Here is a 19,291-nt window from a genome sequence, read left to right on the forward strand (position 1 = left end):
CAGACGTTAAGCTATGATTTAACGCAAAGTTTTCTAGAAGGTCGAAGTGGTTTACAGCTTAATAGTCTCCAGGGCTGAACGGATCCCGTCCACCACCCCCAACACATTGTTGCTGTCTGGGCCTCGACGTCTTATCAGCGGATGACTCAGTGTTCGTCTCCATTTTTGGATTTTTTTAAACGAAACTTAGAAATGTGGGAGAAATGCTCGTTTTCAGTCTATTGAGTTTTCTAGCCGTGGCAGTCCACCTGCAACTGCAGGAGTACCACTGCATGTGACGGGCACGACAGTCACGCTTCATGTGATGAATCGCCTCTTGTTTTCAGGGCAGCTTGAATAGAATTGGCAGAGAGGTCACACAGAAAGGACCGGGGTTGCATATCTCTGGCGGGGAAAGTACATGCTCCTGAAATTGCAGAGACGTCAAGAGCAGCAACAACAGCAGTAAACATTGCAGCGGCATGAAAAGGAGTGCCTTCTGTCTGTTGTATGCAAGATGCCTCGGGAGCTGATTACAATTCAGGTTGGTCAATGCGGCAACCAAATTGGTATGGAGTTCTGGAAACAACTGTGCGCAGAGCATGGCATTGACCAGGTGGGTATATGCTGTCTCCGTTTATGCGGCCTCCCCTTCGCTTTCTTCAGCCATGGATTGTTATTTTGAAACCGGTGCTTTTGTCCACTGTCTCCTCCTTTCCTTGTCATTTTGTGTGCCTATTGTTTTCTCCTTCCCTTGCTGCATGAGTTCTGCAGCTCTGCTTTGGCTGCTTTATGACTGCGTGGTGCCGTTTCTGCATTTTATTTTTGTCTCCGTGCATTTGCCTTCCGTTGTGCGGCTGTCTCCTATCACGTGACACTCTGCCAGGTTTTGTGTATCAACAGTTTCCCATTGATTTTGCCTTCTCAATTCACCGTTATCAGAAAAATATACCGCTATATATATTTCTTTCTTCCCCACACCACTCCGTGCGCATCTGATGCATTGATTCCACTTGTTGCAGCTGTTCAAATGTTGCAAGCATTGCATTTTGCGCATGGTGATGTGTTGCACGTGCTTTAGGAGGGTTTGCTGTTGCCCGTGGCCCAAGCATCAGAAGACCGTAAGGACGTCTTTTTCTACCAGGCAGATGATGAGCATTACATACCAAGAGCACTTCTCTTCGACTTAGAGCCTCGCGTCATCAACACAATTCAGGTGAACACAATTGTGCACTGCTGAAGCTTCCGTGCCACTGTGTTGTTAGTGCTGTTGCACCTTCGTTACGGGTGTGGTGTTGCTGCTGGCGGTAGATTTCTACAACTGCTGGGCGTTTCTGTTTGCTTTGGATGCTTCTTTGTCGCGGTCTCTAAATTGCTGCAGCAGCAGGAGCTTCAGAGCCTCAACTAAAGCGCAGCGGAGGTGGAGCTGTTACCAAGCCGATACATTGTTTGTTGACAAGTTTCTTTCCTTCACAGTGTAGCAGATTCTCCTACTGTCTTCATCAACTGTTTACATTTGATTCCCGTGGACTGTTTAACTCTGGTTCCCGTGGACTATGTATAGATAGGCCTCTTACCCTGCTTGTCTACCTGTGTAGGGGGGTCTGTTCATGTACTCTTCTGTGTATTCCCACTATTTTATGCCCGTGCCCTACTGCGTGCATCTTTCTGTGCGTGTCGATGTCTGTCTTCTGTCACTTTAGTGTGGCTTTTTCTGGTGTATATGGGTTCTGTATACGCGTTTGTCGTGTTTGCCTGGATCATACGATTTTGGCTGCCTAAATCTAAATCTGCAACCGTATTTTATGTTCTTGTGGATGTCTGAGCCTGCCTGACTCCCGGCGACTACTTTTGTGTGTCGGCCTGTATTTTCCTCTCTATGTCTTGACATGGACGCAAACATCTGCTTGTCTTTGCCTGATCCTGCTTAATCTTTGTATTTTTATGCCTTACAGGTAAGGCCAAGAAAAGTACGGATAAGCATTTCTGTCTTCTCCCAGTCCTTGCTCGCCTGTCTTTGCGCTTTTTCTTGAGTGGGTTCATCATCATCTTTGCCCATTTTCTTTTGCGTCTAGCTTTCAGGCTCCTTTGCTTATGTGTCAGCGTACGTTTTCACAGTGCCCGTTAATGGTGTAGTTTAGGAGCATGCGTTTTTCCTTTGCCGTTGCCTGTTGTTATCTACGTTTACCGAGGTCCGGGAGGTCCTGTATTTTATGTACTTCTGCGTTGGATTGGTGACGCTCGGATGGTTTGGTCACCTGCCTGCGTCGATAACGTCAGCTCCTTTCTGCTTGTATGTGTGTCTAATCCTTTTTGCGCCTCAATCTCATTTAGCTCCTGCTCAGAGTAGTGTTTAGTCACTTTGCTACCGACCTATGGGCTAATCGCAAGCTGGAACGATTCTGTCGCCCTTTGGATGGCACTTACCATGATCGGATTGCTGCTGATTACCGCTCTTACTGGTTCCGCGATTTTGCCTGTTTGGCGGAGTGCAGACCTCAGAATATCGTCATCTGTACAACCCAGAAAATTTCTTCGTTTCCAGAGACGGCGGTGGTGGGTCGAGAGAGACAAAGAGGGAATCTACTTGATTCATGACAAACATGCTACTTGCTAACTAGCTAGCTAGGCGTCACCAACAGATGGCGCCAAAGGTGACAGTAAACGACAGGGTCAGTAGTCGCTTAATGCAGCCAACATGGAGAGCTAGAGAAATGACACACAGAAGAAAGTGGCACAAACGGACTAACGATTAGGACAAGAGCAAAGAAAATCGCTGTCTGCCACGAGCAAACGGATACGCCTTGACAGGATTACGCGATGCAGATATAGCAGCAACCGGATTACACGAAACAGATGATTACACAAAGCAGATGAGACAGAAATAGCGAACATTGCTGGAAAGAGAAGCATAGGCTCGAAGCTGAGGAGGCGAAGGAGTACGAATACACTTAGCATTCGTATAACATGCTCCTTGACACTCCTTAGGAGTTGCCAGTTCTACGGCTTAGGTGTCAGTGTCTTCGTCTCCTGGGCTGCTCAGGCGCTGGGAATAATTGGGGTAGCGGGTATGCTCAGGCCGCCAAGGTTGAGGAGGAGTTGCTGGAGATGATTGACCGAGAAGCTGACGGCAGCGAAAGCCTTGAGGGTTTCGTCTTGTGCCACTCCATTGTGCGAACTGTTGCTTTGTGGTTTTATGCTTATTTCGCCCATAGAGCCTTGTTTGTATTCCTTTCTATGAGGTGCATATTAATGTAAACTTGTTGGTGGCTTGCGACTTTTTCCTTATGTCAAATGAGCAACGCCTGCACGGAGTTATCGACAAAGGGATTGCGAGGCAGAGTTTAAGCTATTGTTTGAGGAAAAAGGTCTGCGACTCATGAGTGCTGCAGGCTGGAGGCACTGGTTCAGGCATGGGTTCTTATCTGCTGGAGTTGCTGGGAGACCGTTACGGCTCAAAGTTGGTGCAGAACTTTTCAGTCTTTCCTGTCTTAGGCGATGCCGCAAGTGACGTTGTGGTACAGCCCTATAATGCCCTGCTTACCCTTAAGCGCCTCTGCCTCCAAAGCGATGCTGTTGTAGTGCTTGATAACCACGCAGTCCACCGTGTTGCAGCCGACCGCCTGCGCCTCCCTAACCCCAGCTTTCAACAGACCAATGCCTTGGTAAGTTTCTTAGCAGGCAGTGCTTTTCTTTGCGCATCTAGCTGCCTTTGTGCCTCCATTAGTACAGCCACGTTCATGTTCCTCCACGCATCAGTACAGCCACGTTCATATGCCTTCATCGGCATTACATGGAGCTCTTTTTTAATTCAGTGCATGCACACGTTTCTGGTGCCCGGCACCTTGGAAAGAGGAGCCTAAGGTGACCCCTGCCAAATGGAATCAGGCAGCTAGAGCCGAGACCACCAATTATTGTTTTTGTTTGTGTGTATCTACCTGTGTCTATATACGTGCTACGTACCTTCTGAGTTCGTGTTCACGCAATGACCCCTTCATCATCTTTAGGCAGTAGCGCGACACACAATAGTGCTGCGCTTCTGGTACGCAAGTGACACTGTACACCCGCTTATTTTCGTCGTTCATGCTTATGCAGTTTCGAATGTGCGTCTTCTCTGTTGTCAATACCAATTTTAGTTCATCTGCGTCATAGTTCGAGCAGTTTCCTGCATCATTGCATCTCTTCTGTAATTCGTTCATCTTCGTGTGTACCAATACTTGGGAGTTCGTATCTATATTGGTGCGCCGCTCGTTTCGAGCGCGTAAGTTTCTGCCAGCGTGCAATCGACTTCGCCTTAAATTTTCCTTGCGTCGCCTGCAGTTGGCCTTACTTTTATCTGTGCCCGTCTATTGTTCAGTGCGTAAGTATGTGCGTCGTGTTATGCTTATTTTTCAGTTTCGGCCCATGCCCCTGTCTACATGTTTGTCTGTGCGCGTTTTTTTTCTCAGATTTCAACGGTGATGGCAGCGTGTACAGCGACTTTGCGTTATCCATCCTCTTTGTCTTCAAGCCTACTATCCCTTTTATCGTGCTTGGTCCCGGTTCCACGCTGTCACTTCTTGATGTGCGGATACACCCCAATGACGCTAGATCGCTGCGTCTCGACTGTGCAGAAGACGACCGTGATGGACATCATGCGGCGCCTCACCCAGTCCAAGAATGTCATGGTGCCTGTGCACTTACTCAGGCATACACGCAGCGAAAGGAAGGCATGACCACGAAACGCAGGAGCCGCAGCAAATGAGTAGAGATGCTTGCTAGCTTAGCAGTACCTATCTGCTAAAGAACGACACTAGGAAGACGGAGCCATTTCTCTCCCTTGCACGTCAAGCAGCCCTTGTGCTAAACACAGTGCATTTGGAATGCTATCTTTCAGCCAACATGTGTCAACGCAGTCTCTGACGTTGAAAGCCCTGCAGCAACTGCTGGGGTCTGCATACATTCGCTCGTATTCACATGTGCACAGAGTCGGGGAACCCCATACATGGATGGGTGCCTGCACAAGGATTGCTTATATGTACGCGAGAAAGCTTGCGCTTCATTACAGTCGGTGGAATTGGGATGGCTGTCTGTGAGCTCGCTGCTGAGACTGCAGGTCTCCACATCGCTCCGTCGTGGTCTATATATGTCACTTCTAAACGTTATCCGTGGCGAGGCAGATCCATTGCAGGTAAGACATGGCGGTTTAACAGCTGAAACAGTGCAGCCGCCGTCTGAACTAGAGTAACCATCCCTTCAGCGGCGCCTGTGCTGCATTCGTGGTGTTTTTTCGTTTGTTTCCACAGGTTCACAAGAGCTTGCAGCGCATCCGCGAGAGGCAGCTGCTGCAATTTATCCGCTGGGCACCGGCGTCTCCCCAGATTGTCTTAGCCCGAGCCTCGCCCTTCAGCCCTCAAAAGCACAAGTGCGCAGGCCTGATGCTCGCCAACCACACGGCAATTACAACTGTGGGTCACTCGTTCGTTGTTGCTGGTGGTGGCACTGCTGCGCCTGGGCAGTGTTAGGGGCGTTGGCGTCCTTATTAGGCCGTGTCTGCTGTTTCCGCCTTCCCGCAGCTCTGATTTCCGACTTACAGTCTTCCCGCGTGGTGCTGTTGCTGCTGGTGCTGTAGCTTTTTGAGCGGTGTGTGGTTCAGTACGATCGTCTTTTCAAGCGAAAGGCTTTTCTCGACAATTACAAGTAATGCTGCAGTAGTCTTGCCGCAGTTGCAGACCGTAGTTGTTGCAGCGTAGATGCAGCTGCTGATGCTGCCCATCCACCAGAGACGAAGCCGCAGTAGAGTGTGCGGCGAGTTCTGGTGCATTCGTCTTGTCACTGCAGACGACAACCGATGTTCAGCAGTTCTGATGGTCTCGGGGATTTTTCAGAAATGGAAGACTCCAAGTAAGAAGGCAACGTGATGACTGCTGCTGCGGACAAGCCACTTTTAGGACTCTATCAAGGCCGCTCGTCTGCTGCCACTTTGGATGGGTGCTCAGGGAGCACGTACTTAGCTTGGTCGAGGAGTACAGGCAGGCTGAGACCGACGACTTTCTTAGCTTTGGTGGTGAGGCTATTTGACTCATGCTGTCCCTGCTTTTGCAAATATGCTGCTAGGTTTAGGCAACCCACGTTGTTGCCCATTGCTGAGATGCAAACCGCTCTCGAGACAACTGTCTTCGAGGTGCTAACTGTGTTGCGCCTTCTCCGGTAACTGTGCTGGGTCTGTCTAACAGGTTCGTGCCCAATCTAGACCAAGCCAGGGCGACAGATGAAGTTTGAGCTACGTCCGACAGCTGCAGCATTCAAAGCAGCCGCAGCAGCCGTAGCACTAGCTAGGGCAAGAGACTATCTTTAGGATGCGCTTCGAGCCGTTCTTCATGCTGGGACATTTGGCCTTGATTTTCCGTTTCAAGGTAAAGGCGCTTGCTTCCTGGCAATACTTTTGTCCTTCACACCCTCTGGTTTTTCCTTGTTTTCATTCATATCGTCCCGCCTTGTGCCTTTCTCTTTTCCCTCTTTATGTATTGGCTCCGCTAGTGACGCGGAGCTTCGTTCCTGTCTAGCGGCGCTTTTTGTCGCATGCGTATCTTCGTATGGTCCCCTGTATTTGCTGGCAGCATCTTGTGCACTATTATCCCCCTGCCACCGCTTAGAAAGCGCAGGCAGGCGTTAGGGAGAATAACAAAGAGCATACTGAATTTCTTCACGAACAAGAAGTACACCCATACATGCGTACTTGTGTAACTTATCTTCATTTCAAGATAAGTTACACAAGTACGCATGTATGGGTGTACTGACAAAACGAGTGGCAGTTAGTTGGATAGCGCGGGCGGCAACTCCCGGCAGTGTAGTGGCTCTGCGTCACCACATGACCACTGACGGAAAGCTTGAGCGCGTGACAGTCACATACAAACCTCTGTGTACACCACTTACCCAGAAACAATTTTTTGATCGAGTTTCACACTCCGGGAAGTGTTGGCGCCCCCAAATATCCTGGCGCTGGGGGCTCCTTCTGAAGCTCTGAGTTCCATGACCAGTCAGAGAAAGGGTAACCTCGTATCGGTTGAAAAAGTCTGCGGATTTTATGGTCGCTGCTCGCGTTTTAGCTTATTTATTGGTTTCTGCAAATATCTAGTTAACGCATCAGGGTATCGGTACGGTGTTAGCTGTGCCACTAATCGCCAAAATCCGCGAACGGTTTCAAGTGTAGCAGGGCGCTACCTGTGCAGCGTTAACTGCTGCGAAACCCGATATGAGCAGCATATTAGCACACACATGACTGTCATGCAGCTGCACTCAGCGTTGATCAATTTTGGTCATTTTTGGTTTTTCATGCCAAAAGTAGCTGTGATATCGGAGTAGTACACAGTGCAGTTCACTGCCTGGAAGAGCTTGTCGCCAGCAGCTACTGAAGTTGTTTAGTTGGGACCTGTTGCAGTTCATGAACATTTCCAAGCTGGGCGCAAACTAAATCTCCTGCTAAGGATTGTTCAGAAGAACACACACTAGTAGTGCGGACTGGCCACGGGTTGTCGTGTTCAAGGGCACTACCAGTCCACTTGCTATAGCTGAAGTTGTCACTCTGCTTACGTGGGTGTCACCCAACATGAAAGGTGAGGAGAAGGCTTTTCTCTTGGTTGCCTTTAATGATACTGAGTGAGCTATGCACGGCAACTCATGATTCTACAAATGGCATCTTTCGTTGCCTGCTTTTATGACCCCAAGGATCAAACTCCAACGCACTGAACATTTCAGCCACCCATGATTCAAAACTGCCTAGGACGGTCTGTTCCGCGCGTTCGCAGGTTGCATAACGTGTCTAACAGGTGAGGTGTTGGGTAAATGTCTAGTAACTGCGGGTAGAAGGGTCCAGCACCAAATGATTCTTTTGCCTGTTTTGATGCCATGTTGTCTTCCTCTTTTGAACCGTGGATGAAGTGTCCTGTAAGGCAGGCGAAACAAAGAATCACCTGATGGTTGCTGCCTTCTTGCAATATTGTCACAAAGCAAGCCGGGTCTTAAGCACATGGCGGGCAAAAGTCCTCTCGTTGCTTGATGATCTACTTTGCTGTATTCAGCCTGTCGGTGGGATTCTTTGTGCTGACGCGACAGTATCAACTGTACGAGAAGGCGGAGGGGCATACGCTAGCTGTTATGTGTTTTTTATAGTTATAGCACTCAAGACCAGAAAGAAGTGCTTACAATCGAGAAATCCCGAAGCTTTTTCATGCGTTGATTCATAACTGACTCTTCCACTGCATCCGATTTGTTGACCCCCTATAGGCGGACCAGCGCTTATCAAGGAGTCATCGCGTAAATGCTCGTATCTGTATCTGGTCGGCTACAGCTTAAGCACTTTGCTCAGCTAATGCAGACGTCGAAGCGGCAATCTTCAACTACTGGGCGTTTAACTCACGAAGTTCAGTAAGCATCTGCGGGCATTCTTCGAAACTGCATGCCTACAGCTGTGTAGAGGAAGTGCTGGGAAGCAACTCTAGTACAACTCCACGGTAGCCCAATATTCCCCACTATACGTGAGTTCAACTGGAAGCCGCGAAAACACGCAATTGCTGAACGGCGCAATGAACGTTTACAAAAACGGCCAGCAATCTCATTTGCATTTACTGGTCAGCGTGAAAGGTGGTTCTCTGGTACAGCGAGCCGTGACAAAGTTTGGAGGCCCCGTTCCGGAACAAGAACGGGAGCAGAGAGAGTGGCAAAACCAATAAAGGTGAAGCGGGCAAGCTTGCAGGCAGCCGCCAACGTTTGCTGCTCAGGCAGTAAAGGCTCTCTGACAGAATTGCTCTATGGGCAAGCCATAACGACCCGCCGTTACGCGGGTGGCGTTCTCTTCATTAATGCCGGTTGCCCCCGCGTCTCAACAGTATGACTTTTGTTTGGTTCTGCGTTCCAGTACGCTTTGCAGCTGCATAAGGCCTACTCTTCCTTTGGCTCTATGTTGCGTGTATGCTCTTGCATCTGCTAGGCTTAGCAGTTCATAGCATGCATCTGGGCCTTCTCAACAGAAGCACAATTTCTCACGCTACTTCGATCCCTGCATTTTGTGTTTTATACCTACTTAGCACAATTTGTTCCTATCTTCTCACGTTCTTTCTAAGGGCCGCGCTTTTGTCCAAGAACTGGCGGCGCCGTCACCAGTTAGCATTTCGTTTCGTATGTCCTGTTCCTGCCCAAGTGTTTGCACTAATTATCAAAAGGCTCACCACATCGTTCCAAGAATGTATACACTGATACACTACGGCTCCAGAGAACTCCTTGGGTCTCTTAAATGTACTTCCACTGCAGTGGACGAAGACAGCAATCCAAGGGCAGACTGCCTTCACACGAGTCAGTATGCTGGTAGCTCGAACTACTACAGCACTAGTAACTGCTGGCAGCAAGTCAGTAAGCACGTTTGGGAAAATCTGTGCAGTGCAGGCTTAGACTGTCTAGCCGGTGGATATTTTACTTGCGCCGCCATTGCTGCCTCTTCTGCTGACAACCGAGGAAGCTGGCAGTTGGTTTTGTGGAGCAACAACGCCTGAGACCCCGTGCAATAGCATTTCGCTCGTTTGTTCATCTAGATTCAAATGCTTCGACACTGATAGCAACAGTGAGTGGACCTGCTCGGTCGCAATCCCATACAGGGACATGAATGAGCCAAACGACGGGAGACTGCTGCAGCAAGGGTTCTTCTCCCTGAACAGCTTTTCTTGTTGCTGCAACACCTCTGGGCCCGCGGCCTGCCACTTCTCTGACAGCTGAAACACGCCCAGACACTCACAAAACGACAAAATTGCAGGCTCGCTCGGTGAAGGAAGTCATGCAGCCATATGCCGTGTACTGCGTGGCAGAAGCACGCAAATTCTCACTTGCACGCACGCACGTATATGTACAAGCCTATTTGTAAAAGCCACAACAATCGCACTTTCGTCCGCGAGCCCGTCCTTTTGTGAGTGCTTCGATACGTGCAAGCAGGCATATTTGTAGGGGGAGTGGTGGCCGAGGGATCTTGCACGAGAGCATGTGCGCTCACTTTTTGCCGCTGAAGTTCTTCACTGACGGTTAACGCTAATGCCTCCTCCCAAAACGTCACGCGGTTCCAGTAGCGATGGTGGTATACACAACGCTGCAGCAATAGAATCGCAGCGGGATGAGGAACAAAACCGTTGCTCAGGATTCGTCTGACGCAAAGGAGAAGTCGGAAGCGCGAGCAGCAGCAGCAATTCAAACTCACATGAAGAGACCAACGGACTGTAGGGGGTTCTCTATCTTCTTTACATGCATCATTCTGGTTGCCTATGCTGCCACTGTTACCGCTAGTGCCAATGCTGGGCTGTGCGCATTGCTTCCCTAACTCCAGGCTCTCCGAAGTGGCATTCGGATAGTCTTCGCTGTTAAGCTGCTGCTGCAGTATCAATGCCTCATGCCAATCCCAATGCTGGTGTTGCTGAGGGTCATCTGCTGCGCTTCCAGGTGCAGCGATCTCCACAGCGAGCAATAACAGCTGCCTCCCCGACCAAGCATCTAGCTGAGTGTCGGCTGCCGTCAACAGCCATTCACACGAGGCTCCCAGGAGCCGCAGCTGCAGCCTAGAAAAACATCGACCTCAGCCGCAACAGTTACACTGTTCGCCATCAAAATTCTAAGGCTTTGGCAGCAACCGCTACACGAGCAAGGGCAGGAGCGTACACACAATGCTGCAGCATAAGTTGCCCCACCAGCAGCACATGTGAGGGAACAAAAACAGCGAAAAAACGCAAAATGGCACTGCATCTCTATTTAGCAAGGAAACTGCATAAAATTACTCGGCGATAGCAGCCTGAACAATGGCAGCAACCCCAAAACGCAGCAGCCTCAAGTGCAGTCTCCCTCTTACATAGAAGGCAGCAGTGCTTGTCTGTCAGGCATTTCTTCAGCTTTCTTCCGCTTTGTAGCCACCAGCGCAGACAGGAATACATTCCTGTGCAGTGATGATGTGAGCTCTTCCTGCAAGAGGGGCATCTTGTGAAGCAGCAACGCGCATGTCTCAGCAGGCAGCAAGACGCCCTTGCCAGGTACCTGCATAACGGGTGTCCACAGTGCGTTTATAAACCTGAGACGTATCAAGCACCGGCACAGACAAAAGAACCCACTCGATAGCAAAGCAGCAGTGTAGTGTGAAAAGGCGCAAATTCTACGCTCTGCAGCGCAAGCCTTAGCAAGAAGGTACCCGGAATAGTCTTCCCGAAGGCGCTGCAGCACCGCATCATCTGGAGGGCTCGATAGCCCCTGGATGCCTTCAGTCCCTGCACGCACTTGCTTGTCTGGGGCCTCTGCAGCAGAAGTGTCAGGAACTCCTATTGAATAAGCAGCTAAACTCTGCGCACACGAAGGCAATTAAAAGCTTTACGGGCAATGCCAAGTGCTCGAAGGCCCCTTGACCAAATCCGCAAAGTCAGCAGCAACAGAAGCAGGTCTTGATGTTCCTCGTGGAGACATTGCGATGTTGCAGCAAGAAAGCTAAGTGAAGCGGATGCAGCACCATTTTCACAAATAAAATCATTTTCCGAGGATCCAACTAACCGCTGCAGATTGGACGACTCTTTGTAGCGGAGACTTCTGCAACAGCTGTCGTGCCACGCTCGTGGCAGAGGACAGGGGCGTGGCGGCAGTGTTTGTGTGCGTGTTACAGACAGCCGGCTGTAGGCTGTCTCCGTATACGGCGTCTAACACAGTCCATTTCTCCTTGATACAGCGACAAGAACACAGAAACACAAGATGCATTGCCTCAGACGCAACTACAAGACAACCATCTGCGGCATTATGAGTTAAAACTTGTAGCTCAGTGACGAGTGTCAAGAGGTACAAGATGCAGCAATAGGGAGAGCAGCATCAGCAAACTGACAACTGTAGGAAGCGAGACGTTCAGATGCGTTTGCAGTCTCCGCTCATCGACGAATTCTCGCAGATCTGATTCAGGGTCGACTCCTTCCACGCTCTGCAACAGTAACACAAATATGGGCTCACTTGTGGAACAGAGACAGAAAACTTTTCGAAACGAGCTGCACATGCAACAGCATCGAGAGCTGCTAATGTCGCACTTTCGGTCTTACCAAGTGCTGTAGCACAAGCAGCCCAAACTGAAGCAGCAACTCACTTGGATACAGCGCTCTAAATCATACTGCATGTGCCTCAGGTTCGCTGCCACAAAAACGCCGGCCCTTGTCAGTGCATCTTTGAGGCACTGCATGCGTTTTAAGTCCATCTCCTCTAAACAAGACAAGATACTACGCACCCTATCACGTGTTGCTGCGCTACGCTGTTGTAAAGCCTGAAGAAGTCAAGAGAAAAGTTCAGCTAGAGTTGAATAGAAGAACAAGAGGGCTAAAGACGCAAACGCGCAGGCTCACATCAACGCGAGACGGGCCGGTCAACTGCTGCACGAGGCAATAATTGAGAATGAACAAAGACATACGCAAAATGAAGTGGAAGAGAGGCTCGTAAACATCAAAGTTACGGGTAAGGAAGGAACAAACTCAGCAAAATAAGTAGGATGAGAGCAAATTTGCATTCCGATTACGACAACCGTCTGAATTGTTTAACGGGAACACGAAGCCCAAAAGCACTGAAAGCAGCCTGGAATTTTGAAAAGGGAAGGAGCACATCCAGTAAACCCAGTTACATTACTAAGGCACGCAGTATATGGATGCGCGTACTCACTGCGGACAAAGTATAGCGGAAGCTATACTAAATCCGCAGCTACACGGATGTCCCACGGAAGGCCGACCTGCACTGCTATCACGTAGGCCTCCTCTGCTTGCCGAGCCTCCACAGATAGCCGTATACACCTGCAGTACACGAAAGTAGCACGCACGATTGTGCCTTCAAGCAACTGGACGCGCGTAATAGCAGATAGCACTGCGGTAGCATAAGGAGCACTGGCCAGGGCAAGGACAACGCATCACGGGGGAACACAGGGAAAGCACTACTGACTGAAGCGCCAGCTCCGTCTTTGTTGAGGGCAGCAAAGACAGTGAGGCCTGTGCAGTCTCTGCTGCTGCGACAGCTAGTTTGCTGCAGCGCAGGTACTTTTCCATTGCCTACCCAGACACGCACACACAAGTAACTGGTGATGGTGTTTCTCGCGATATTGTTTATCGGAGACCTGCTGCTGCTGCTTTTGTCAATGCAGCCGCTGCTGTGAATACTTGCTCTGTACGTGCCGCTCTTGCTGCTCTGAGGACTGTTATATGCAGACCCGCTGATGTTCAACGGCGGCTAGGTGATTTCGCCTCTGGGCCTCTGCAGCGTCCACCTTGACCTGAACATAAACATAGATTATGGCAGGAGGGAATTCATTACCGACAGTACAAGCTTCCGCCTGAGTGTAAGCCACGACGATGGAAGGATGGGAGGTGAGGCACAGCCTTTTGAGTTCACCCTCAGGCACATGCAAATACACTGGCTCCGCCCTATCCCACTCTCCATTAGCGACCTTGACGATAAGAAACATCCACAAAAATACTAGCCACTGTCCTGCTGCCAAGCGATTCAGCGCTAAGTAATAAAGACAAAACCGGGGTGCCACAAGGACACCAGTGACAGACAAGCTACGGGCTCATCAGCGCGTGAGCATGCAACATGCGTGTGCTTGCTTCTTCGCTCTTTCTACACCACCAAATCTCCCTCTTGCCATGTCTCTTGCTCCACACAGAGATGAACGTGAGCCCGGGCGACCTGTTTGAGGACTTGGGCATGGTTCTCAATTGTCCTATCAAGTGTAGATGCAACAACGTCTCTTCGGAGGGCATCAGAGAGCTCTTTTGCTTGCAAGGCAGAACTGCCTAACAGGCAGCTGTAACTCTCCACAGCGGCAGCACATGTCCTGTCATAACCATCACGCACACACACACACACCCACACACCCACCCACCCACCCACCCACACACACACACACACACACACACACACACACACACACACACACACACACAAATACACGTACCATCGATGCGGCCTGTATATATTGCAATCTCTTTGTATGTCTGTTTCTCCTATTGTCCCGAACATCTTCGGGTCCGTCCCTCAAGCGGTTCGGTTCTCTTTGTATCTTAGTGAGGCCGCGTACCTTGACTCTGAAGACAGAGGCTTCAGAGTGGCAGCCGCGCTGTTCAGTGACGCAGCATACGTTGACGCTGCGGCTGCCTGTTGAAGCAGCGCTCCCCGCAGTCTCTCCAACAGCAGCCGGCCCGCCTCTACGCGCTGTACCGCCGCGTTCAAGTCATGCTGCCTGATGGGAAAAAAGACGTCCACATGTATAGGCACAGGCATCCATGCAAGTGTCTCCAGAACTACAGTGAGAAGTGAACTGCGTACACAGGTAGAGAGCAACAAGATGGATTGACGCTACCAGTTCAAAAACAAACAAGATAGAGCTAACGCGCTGAGGAGACAAGTCGCAAAGGCAACTTATGGCATCCCTGGGGACGAAGAATGAAGCAGGCAGAGAATGTTCAGACATAAATCAAACACGAATGCCCAGGATTTGTTGGCCAGCACCTGATAGCGGCTGAAGGGCACTGAAGTTATAGAGTTACTCAAAAACACCGCTACGTGGCACCCTAAAGGAGCACAAAAGGGAGAAATTAGCCATTCAGATGCTGACTAGCTGCAGTCATATGGACGTATTAGACATGCAGATCAGAAATAGCAAGCAAAGACAGCCATAATGACGAGCGAGGGCGAGCGAAGGCACAGATGCGCCAACGACGCCGATAAGCTCACAGTACATCGATGAAAGTGCTCCTATCTCCTTCAGATCTGTTGGTTGCGACATTTTTAGAATCTTCATTTGCGTTGTCTGCAACTTTCCTTCCCACCGGTGCTGTTTGTAATGAGGATGCTGTTGAGTTACCAGATGCTGCGTTGGCTACTGTAGATGAACCGCTGCCTGGAGCCTCGCCTGCACCTCCCTGCGCCTTATTGGCTTCAACTGCGTCTCCTGGCATTGCGCTTTCTTCCCCACCCACCGGCGCTGCAGTACCTGGGGTTTCCTGGTTCCGTGATATTGCTGCACTCGACAGTGTAGCCGACTTTGCTGCTGCTGCTGCTTCGCCGGCCATAAGCGTGTCTGGTGACTGATGGCGAGGTGGTTCAGCCTCCGCGGGGGACATATTTGTGGTCTGAGTTTGGCTGGCAGCGCATGCAAGTATCCTGCTTGCTGCTTCGAGTTTGAGGTCTATTGCCGACGGTAGAACTCGTACAACGATACTAAGTTTGCCCAAAGGCCCCGTGTCCCTGGTACCTCTAGCGTCGCTGTGTCTGTCGTCGCAAGTCCTTCCAACAAGCACACTCATACGCCAGTGCATCATCACATGTACTAGAATAATATAAGTATTGTTGGGGTCGCTTGCATTAGCTGGAAGACGGGTCCGCCCTAGACACCTGGGGCTGTCTGTCGCCGCAGAGTTGTCACAGTAACCGACAAGCCAAGGCATGTAAACGTGGAGGAACAACACAAAATGTAACTAGTGCGAAATTACAATAAGTAGATGTATCAGTAAAAGACTTCCGATTTGAGATTCTACCGTATCGCATCTAGGCAGTTGACCTGGCAGTGACGGACTTTGGCGCATTGGAGCCCAATATGCATGTTGTATTTTCACGATTAGAGCCCCAATTTTTTTGTATTATTCCAGATATTGCGTTTTTAAAACCTTTAGTGAGTTTTGGGCAAAGCAGTGCAGGGCCCAACGCCGGTAGGCCCTCAGGGGCCTGTTATGGGAGCGTGCTTTCGCGCCATCCTAACTAGTAGAACTAGTGAAGCATGCCCCCAAATCCCTACAGGTCGTTATAGTATCTAAAGGGGGCCTATTGGGCCGTTTCGACGGGAGTAACTTAACAACCCTCATGTTCCCTTATTACGGGCGTACGGGGGACGCATGGCGGACTGGAGACGGTGACATAAAGAGATCCTATCAAGGTTCAAAATGGACTGTTTTTGCAGGTCATGATTGGGCTAATCTCCAGGACAAACACAACCAAATGAGCGAAAGATGGGAAATCCTGCTGGAGTCCTGGGTGAAATTGCTTGTCTGGCTGATAACCCCTGCATGCCAATCTGAGCAGGGGCACTGCTCATGCATTCTTGAAAAGTAAATGCGGTGCTTCTAGGTCAAGTCTCAGCCAAGGCAGGCGTCGGGATGGCGGCACAACCTCGCAGTGAACTCTTTGCGTTGCGCCGCTGACGACATCGTCTCTTCATTGCCTTTCCACTAGTGAGGTACCGAAGACACCGGCTTGGGCTGGCCTCCTACAGCCTTGCGTTCTTTTTTTGCTGGATCCCGCATGGACTGCTTCTAGGGGAGCATTTTCTATCATCCTTGAGTTGCAGAATGAAAATTAGTTCCTTTTACTCCCTAGCAGGGAGCAGCCGCCCTAATGTGACAACGTCAAGGCGACTAGGCGTCGCTGGCATCGTGGCCTACGCGCCCTGAGAGGCCTTTGTGACCTGCGTTTTCGAGGTAGGCTAGCTGTTAACTACCACTGCCGCTGTTGTTTTAAGTTGAAAGTGTTTCAAGTACACCATAGAATCTACGGTTAAAGTCATGTTGGCGTCTGCGCCCGAGAAGATACGTTCTTCTGACGCAGCCTTCCAGAATTGGTAGGTGTACGGAGTTCCATCAGTGCGTAACTGACAGACCGTCTGAGGTCCTCACAATGAGTATATTTTATATGTGGTGTCTACGCTGGAGGTTTTCAAAGACCACACAATAATTGGAAACCCCTCAATGCTCCAAGCAAAATATTTTTGAGCCAGGATTATGGGGAGACAAAAGCTTCATACATTATGGGATTACCCTGCTGCACTCTATATCTCCACAGGGCAGTGGCACGGCTGTAAACTGTCTGCAATGCGACCAACAATGTACTTCGGAGATGGAGTTTCTATGTGGAACAATGAAGGTCTTTGGTGAGGGACAAGCAAGAAAAGAATCAAAAGAACAAAATCACCTTCAGAGCCTCCTTCACCTTGAGGAGAATCGTTCCGTTGATATGGGAGGGGACCCTAGGCAGTGGGGCTCTGGGCTGGATTGACGCCCAACAGGAAATATTCTACTGTGTTTGAAGCATTTGAAGCACACTGGACACTTGCAGAGGCTTTTAGTAGGTTCTGCATTATTATGATAGATCCGGGCAGCATCCAGTAAGGGGCAGGCCACGGAGAATTCGCTAGACTGCCTAGAACTATTGGAGGGGGCATTGTATTTAAAAAAGCGTGATACCATCGGCGTCTGAAGCGCGAAATCCCATAGAGACTTGAATGTGGCAACAACGGAAGGGTGAGCAGTGGTGTCGGCATTCTGAAAGGAAGTAGCGAAATCATACACTCACACATGCGGGAAGCAAGCGGCAAAAGATGAAAAGTAGAAGAAGACTGAAGCCACATAAAGGCTGTCAGGGGCGAGAAAAAGCAGCAGTCCAAGCGCAGAACATGGTGTGACCGCAAGGACAGCTACGGCACCGCGGTGGCATGAGACGATTTTATAGCCGCCAGCGCCCGAATGCAGTTCTGTCCCAAGTTCCTAAGTGCATGCAAAAGCATATCATTTATCTCAAGTATGCTGCCGACGCAAAAAGTGTAAAACTTCCAACTAGCCAGGGCCACTCTTTTATGGCATGGCACGCTGAACAAAGAGACTTATATCCCAGTTTCTTTGCACTGCAACGTCTTGCCGCATGTGCACGAAGCCGTAACTTGTCGATGCCGTCTAAAGACGTTTTTAGTCTCAGTCGGACAGATACACTTGTTGATTGCGCAAAGGCTTCTGCTGTCGCCATGTAAAGTCTTAAAAAAAGAGTTGTGTACAACACCCTACAAGTTCCCACGATACGGAGTCCCACGTGCCACAAACCCACGCATTCAGCCACACTTTAGATGCGATATCTGTGCAGTGGCACGAAAAGAGAGATTTCTTCCTTCATGGCTTCAGACCCTCTTTTTAATTCGGACCTGTGGCAGCACATCCGCATTTGTTTCACTATCAAGCGGGACGCGAAATATGCTTTTTACCACCAGCGAGTCGTGAAATATGCCTTTTACCACCAGAGAGACACACGCCGATCGCGCTAATAGTACTCTGGAGCAGATGCCCCCCAGTGTCACCCAGTGGCACTCGCCGAAACGAAACAATAGCGATCGGTCGTATCATGCTTGCCGCAGCAGGTCTAGTCCCAACGCTTTCACCTCCTTGGCACTGCTGCTTCAACAACACGGCGGTCATCGCAGAGCAATATCTGTGACAGCAGCACGCGCAGGCTCATCGGGGTCTGACAGTGACTGTGCTGTTGGAGAAAGTGCGCGGCCCAGCAGGTAGCACTCGCACGCAGTCACTGAATGCCCTGAAAATGAACACCGTTTTGCGGCTATATCGTAGCCACTGGGCGAATCGGCAAAAATACCTCCCCACACTTGGTGTTCTCTCCCATTTGTTCCTGCTACGGTACTATTAGATATCCCAGAGCATCCTTTCTTTGAGACCCTGCTTTGGTCGCCACGTGAGCCGCTTCTGGCTGGCCTCCTGTATTGATCTCGGCGGGCAACAGTATAAAACAACACGAGGTGGGCTAAATCGTCCACGACCAGGGCACTGCAGACGATGCTCAACTTCTTGCCACGCAGGGATGCTCACCTGGAAGACTGGCCACGTGGTGGCCTGCCTGCTATCTGTTTGACTGCCCTGATGTACAGAATTTCAACACCCGCGCATAAACGAAGGTGGCCCAGTTGGCGCCGTAAGGCGCCATGAGAGAAGTCGGAAGGGTCAGTGTTTGCAGCAGCGGCTGTGTCAGCAACATATACAGCAACTGCAGCAGCAGCGCCAAGTTGAGATAGGTGAACAGCAGCAGCAGCTGGAACAAGAACAGAAGCACCAGCTGGCGTAGGAACCGTAGCATATGCCTCAGAAAAACGAGTAGCTGCCGCAACACCTACTGCATAAGTAGCACCAGCAGCGACGGCCTCCTCGATTGCCACCGAACTTTCAGAGGCAGAAACCGAGACAACTGCGGCAAGAACCGGAGATAAAGCAGCTATTTCAATAGCAGCTGAAACAGCAACCAGACCTGTATATGGAGCTGGAACAGCAGATGCAAAAGCTAAAACAATTGCAGCTGCAGGAGCAGCACCTCAGCGAGGAGTAGAAATACCAAACGCAAACTGCAACAAACGCAATTGCAGGCCAAGGAGAGCCAACTGGGAGAAACACCAAAGAAAAACCACCGTGATATGAGAGAGGGAAAGAGAAAACAGAGAAGCTTTTGAATGCTGAAGGCAGCAAAGGAACGG

General features: G+C 50.1%; 2 protein-coding genes across 2 annotated transcripts; one reads left to right on the forward strand and one right to left on the reverse strand.

Moving 5' to 3' along the window:
- Positions 1-496: 496 nt before the first annotated feature.
- ETH_00031335 (tubulin gamma chain, putative) lies at positions 497-6,039 on the forward strand (the record flags this gene model as incomplete). The annotated part of the gene is made up of 11 exons (XM_013378266.1): positions 497-595; positions 1,061-1,195; positions 2,475-2,535; positions 3,023-3,150; positions 3,372-3,644; positions 4,593-4,646; positions 5,075-5,149; positions 5,265-5,426; positions 5,615-5,658; positions 5,800-5,862; positions 5,958-6,039. 11 exons carry the CDS (start codon positions 497-499, stop codon positions 6,037-6,039), a joined length of 1,176 nt encoding a protein of 391 aa, XP_013233720.1.
- A 3,371-nt stretch (positions 6,040-9,410) lies between these two features.
- ETH_00031340 (uncharacterized protein) lies at positions 9,411-15,440 on the reverse strand (the record flags this gene model as incomplete). Its single annotated transcript, XM_013378267.1, has 14 exons — positions 9,411-9,722; positions 9,998-10,090; positions 10,199-10,553; positions 10,841-11,056; positions 11,174-11,322; positions 11,527-11,688; positions 11,849-11,941; positions 12,101-12,274; positions 12,731-12,791; positions 12,937-13,043; positions 13,202-13,500; positions 13,656-13,828; positions 14,072-14,233; positions 14,728-15,440. The coding sequence occupies 14 exons, from the start codon at positions 15,438-15,440 to the stop codon at positions 9,411-9,413; spliced, it is 3,069 nt and encodes a 1,022-aa protein (XP_013233721.1).
- Between the last annotated feature and the right edge of the window lie 3,851 nt (positions 15,441-19,291).

Source organism: Eimeria tenella, genomic scaffold, assembly GCF_000499545.2.
Source record: "Eimeria tenella Houghton genomic scaffold, Eth_scaff8, whole genome shotgun sequence".
Classification (NCBI taxonomy): domain Eukaryota; phylum Apicomplexa; class Conoidasida; order Eucoccidiorida; family Eimeriidae; genus Eimeria; species Eimeria tenella.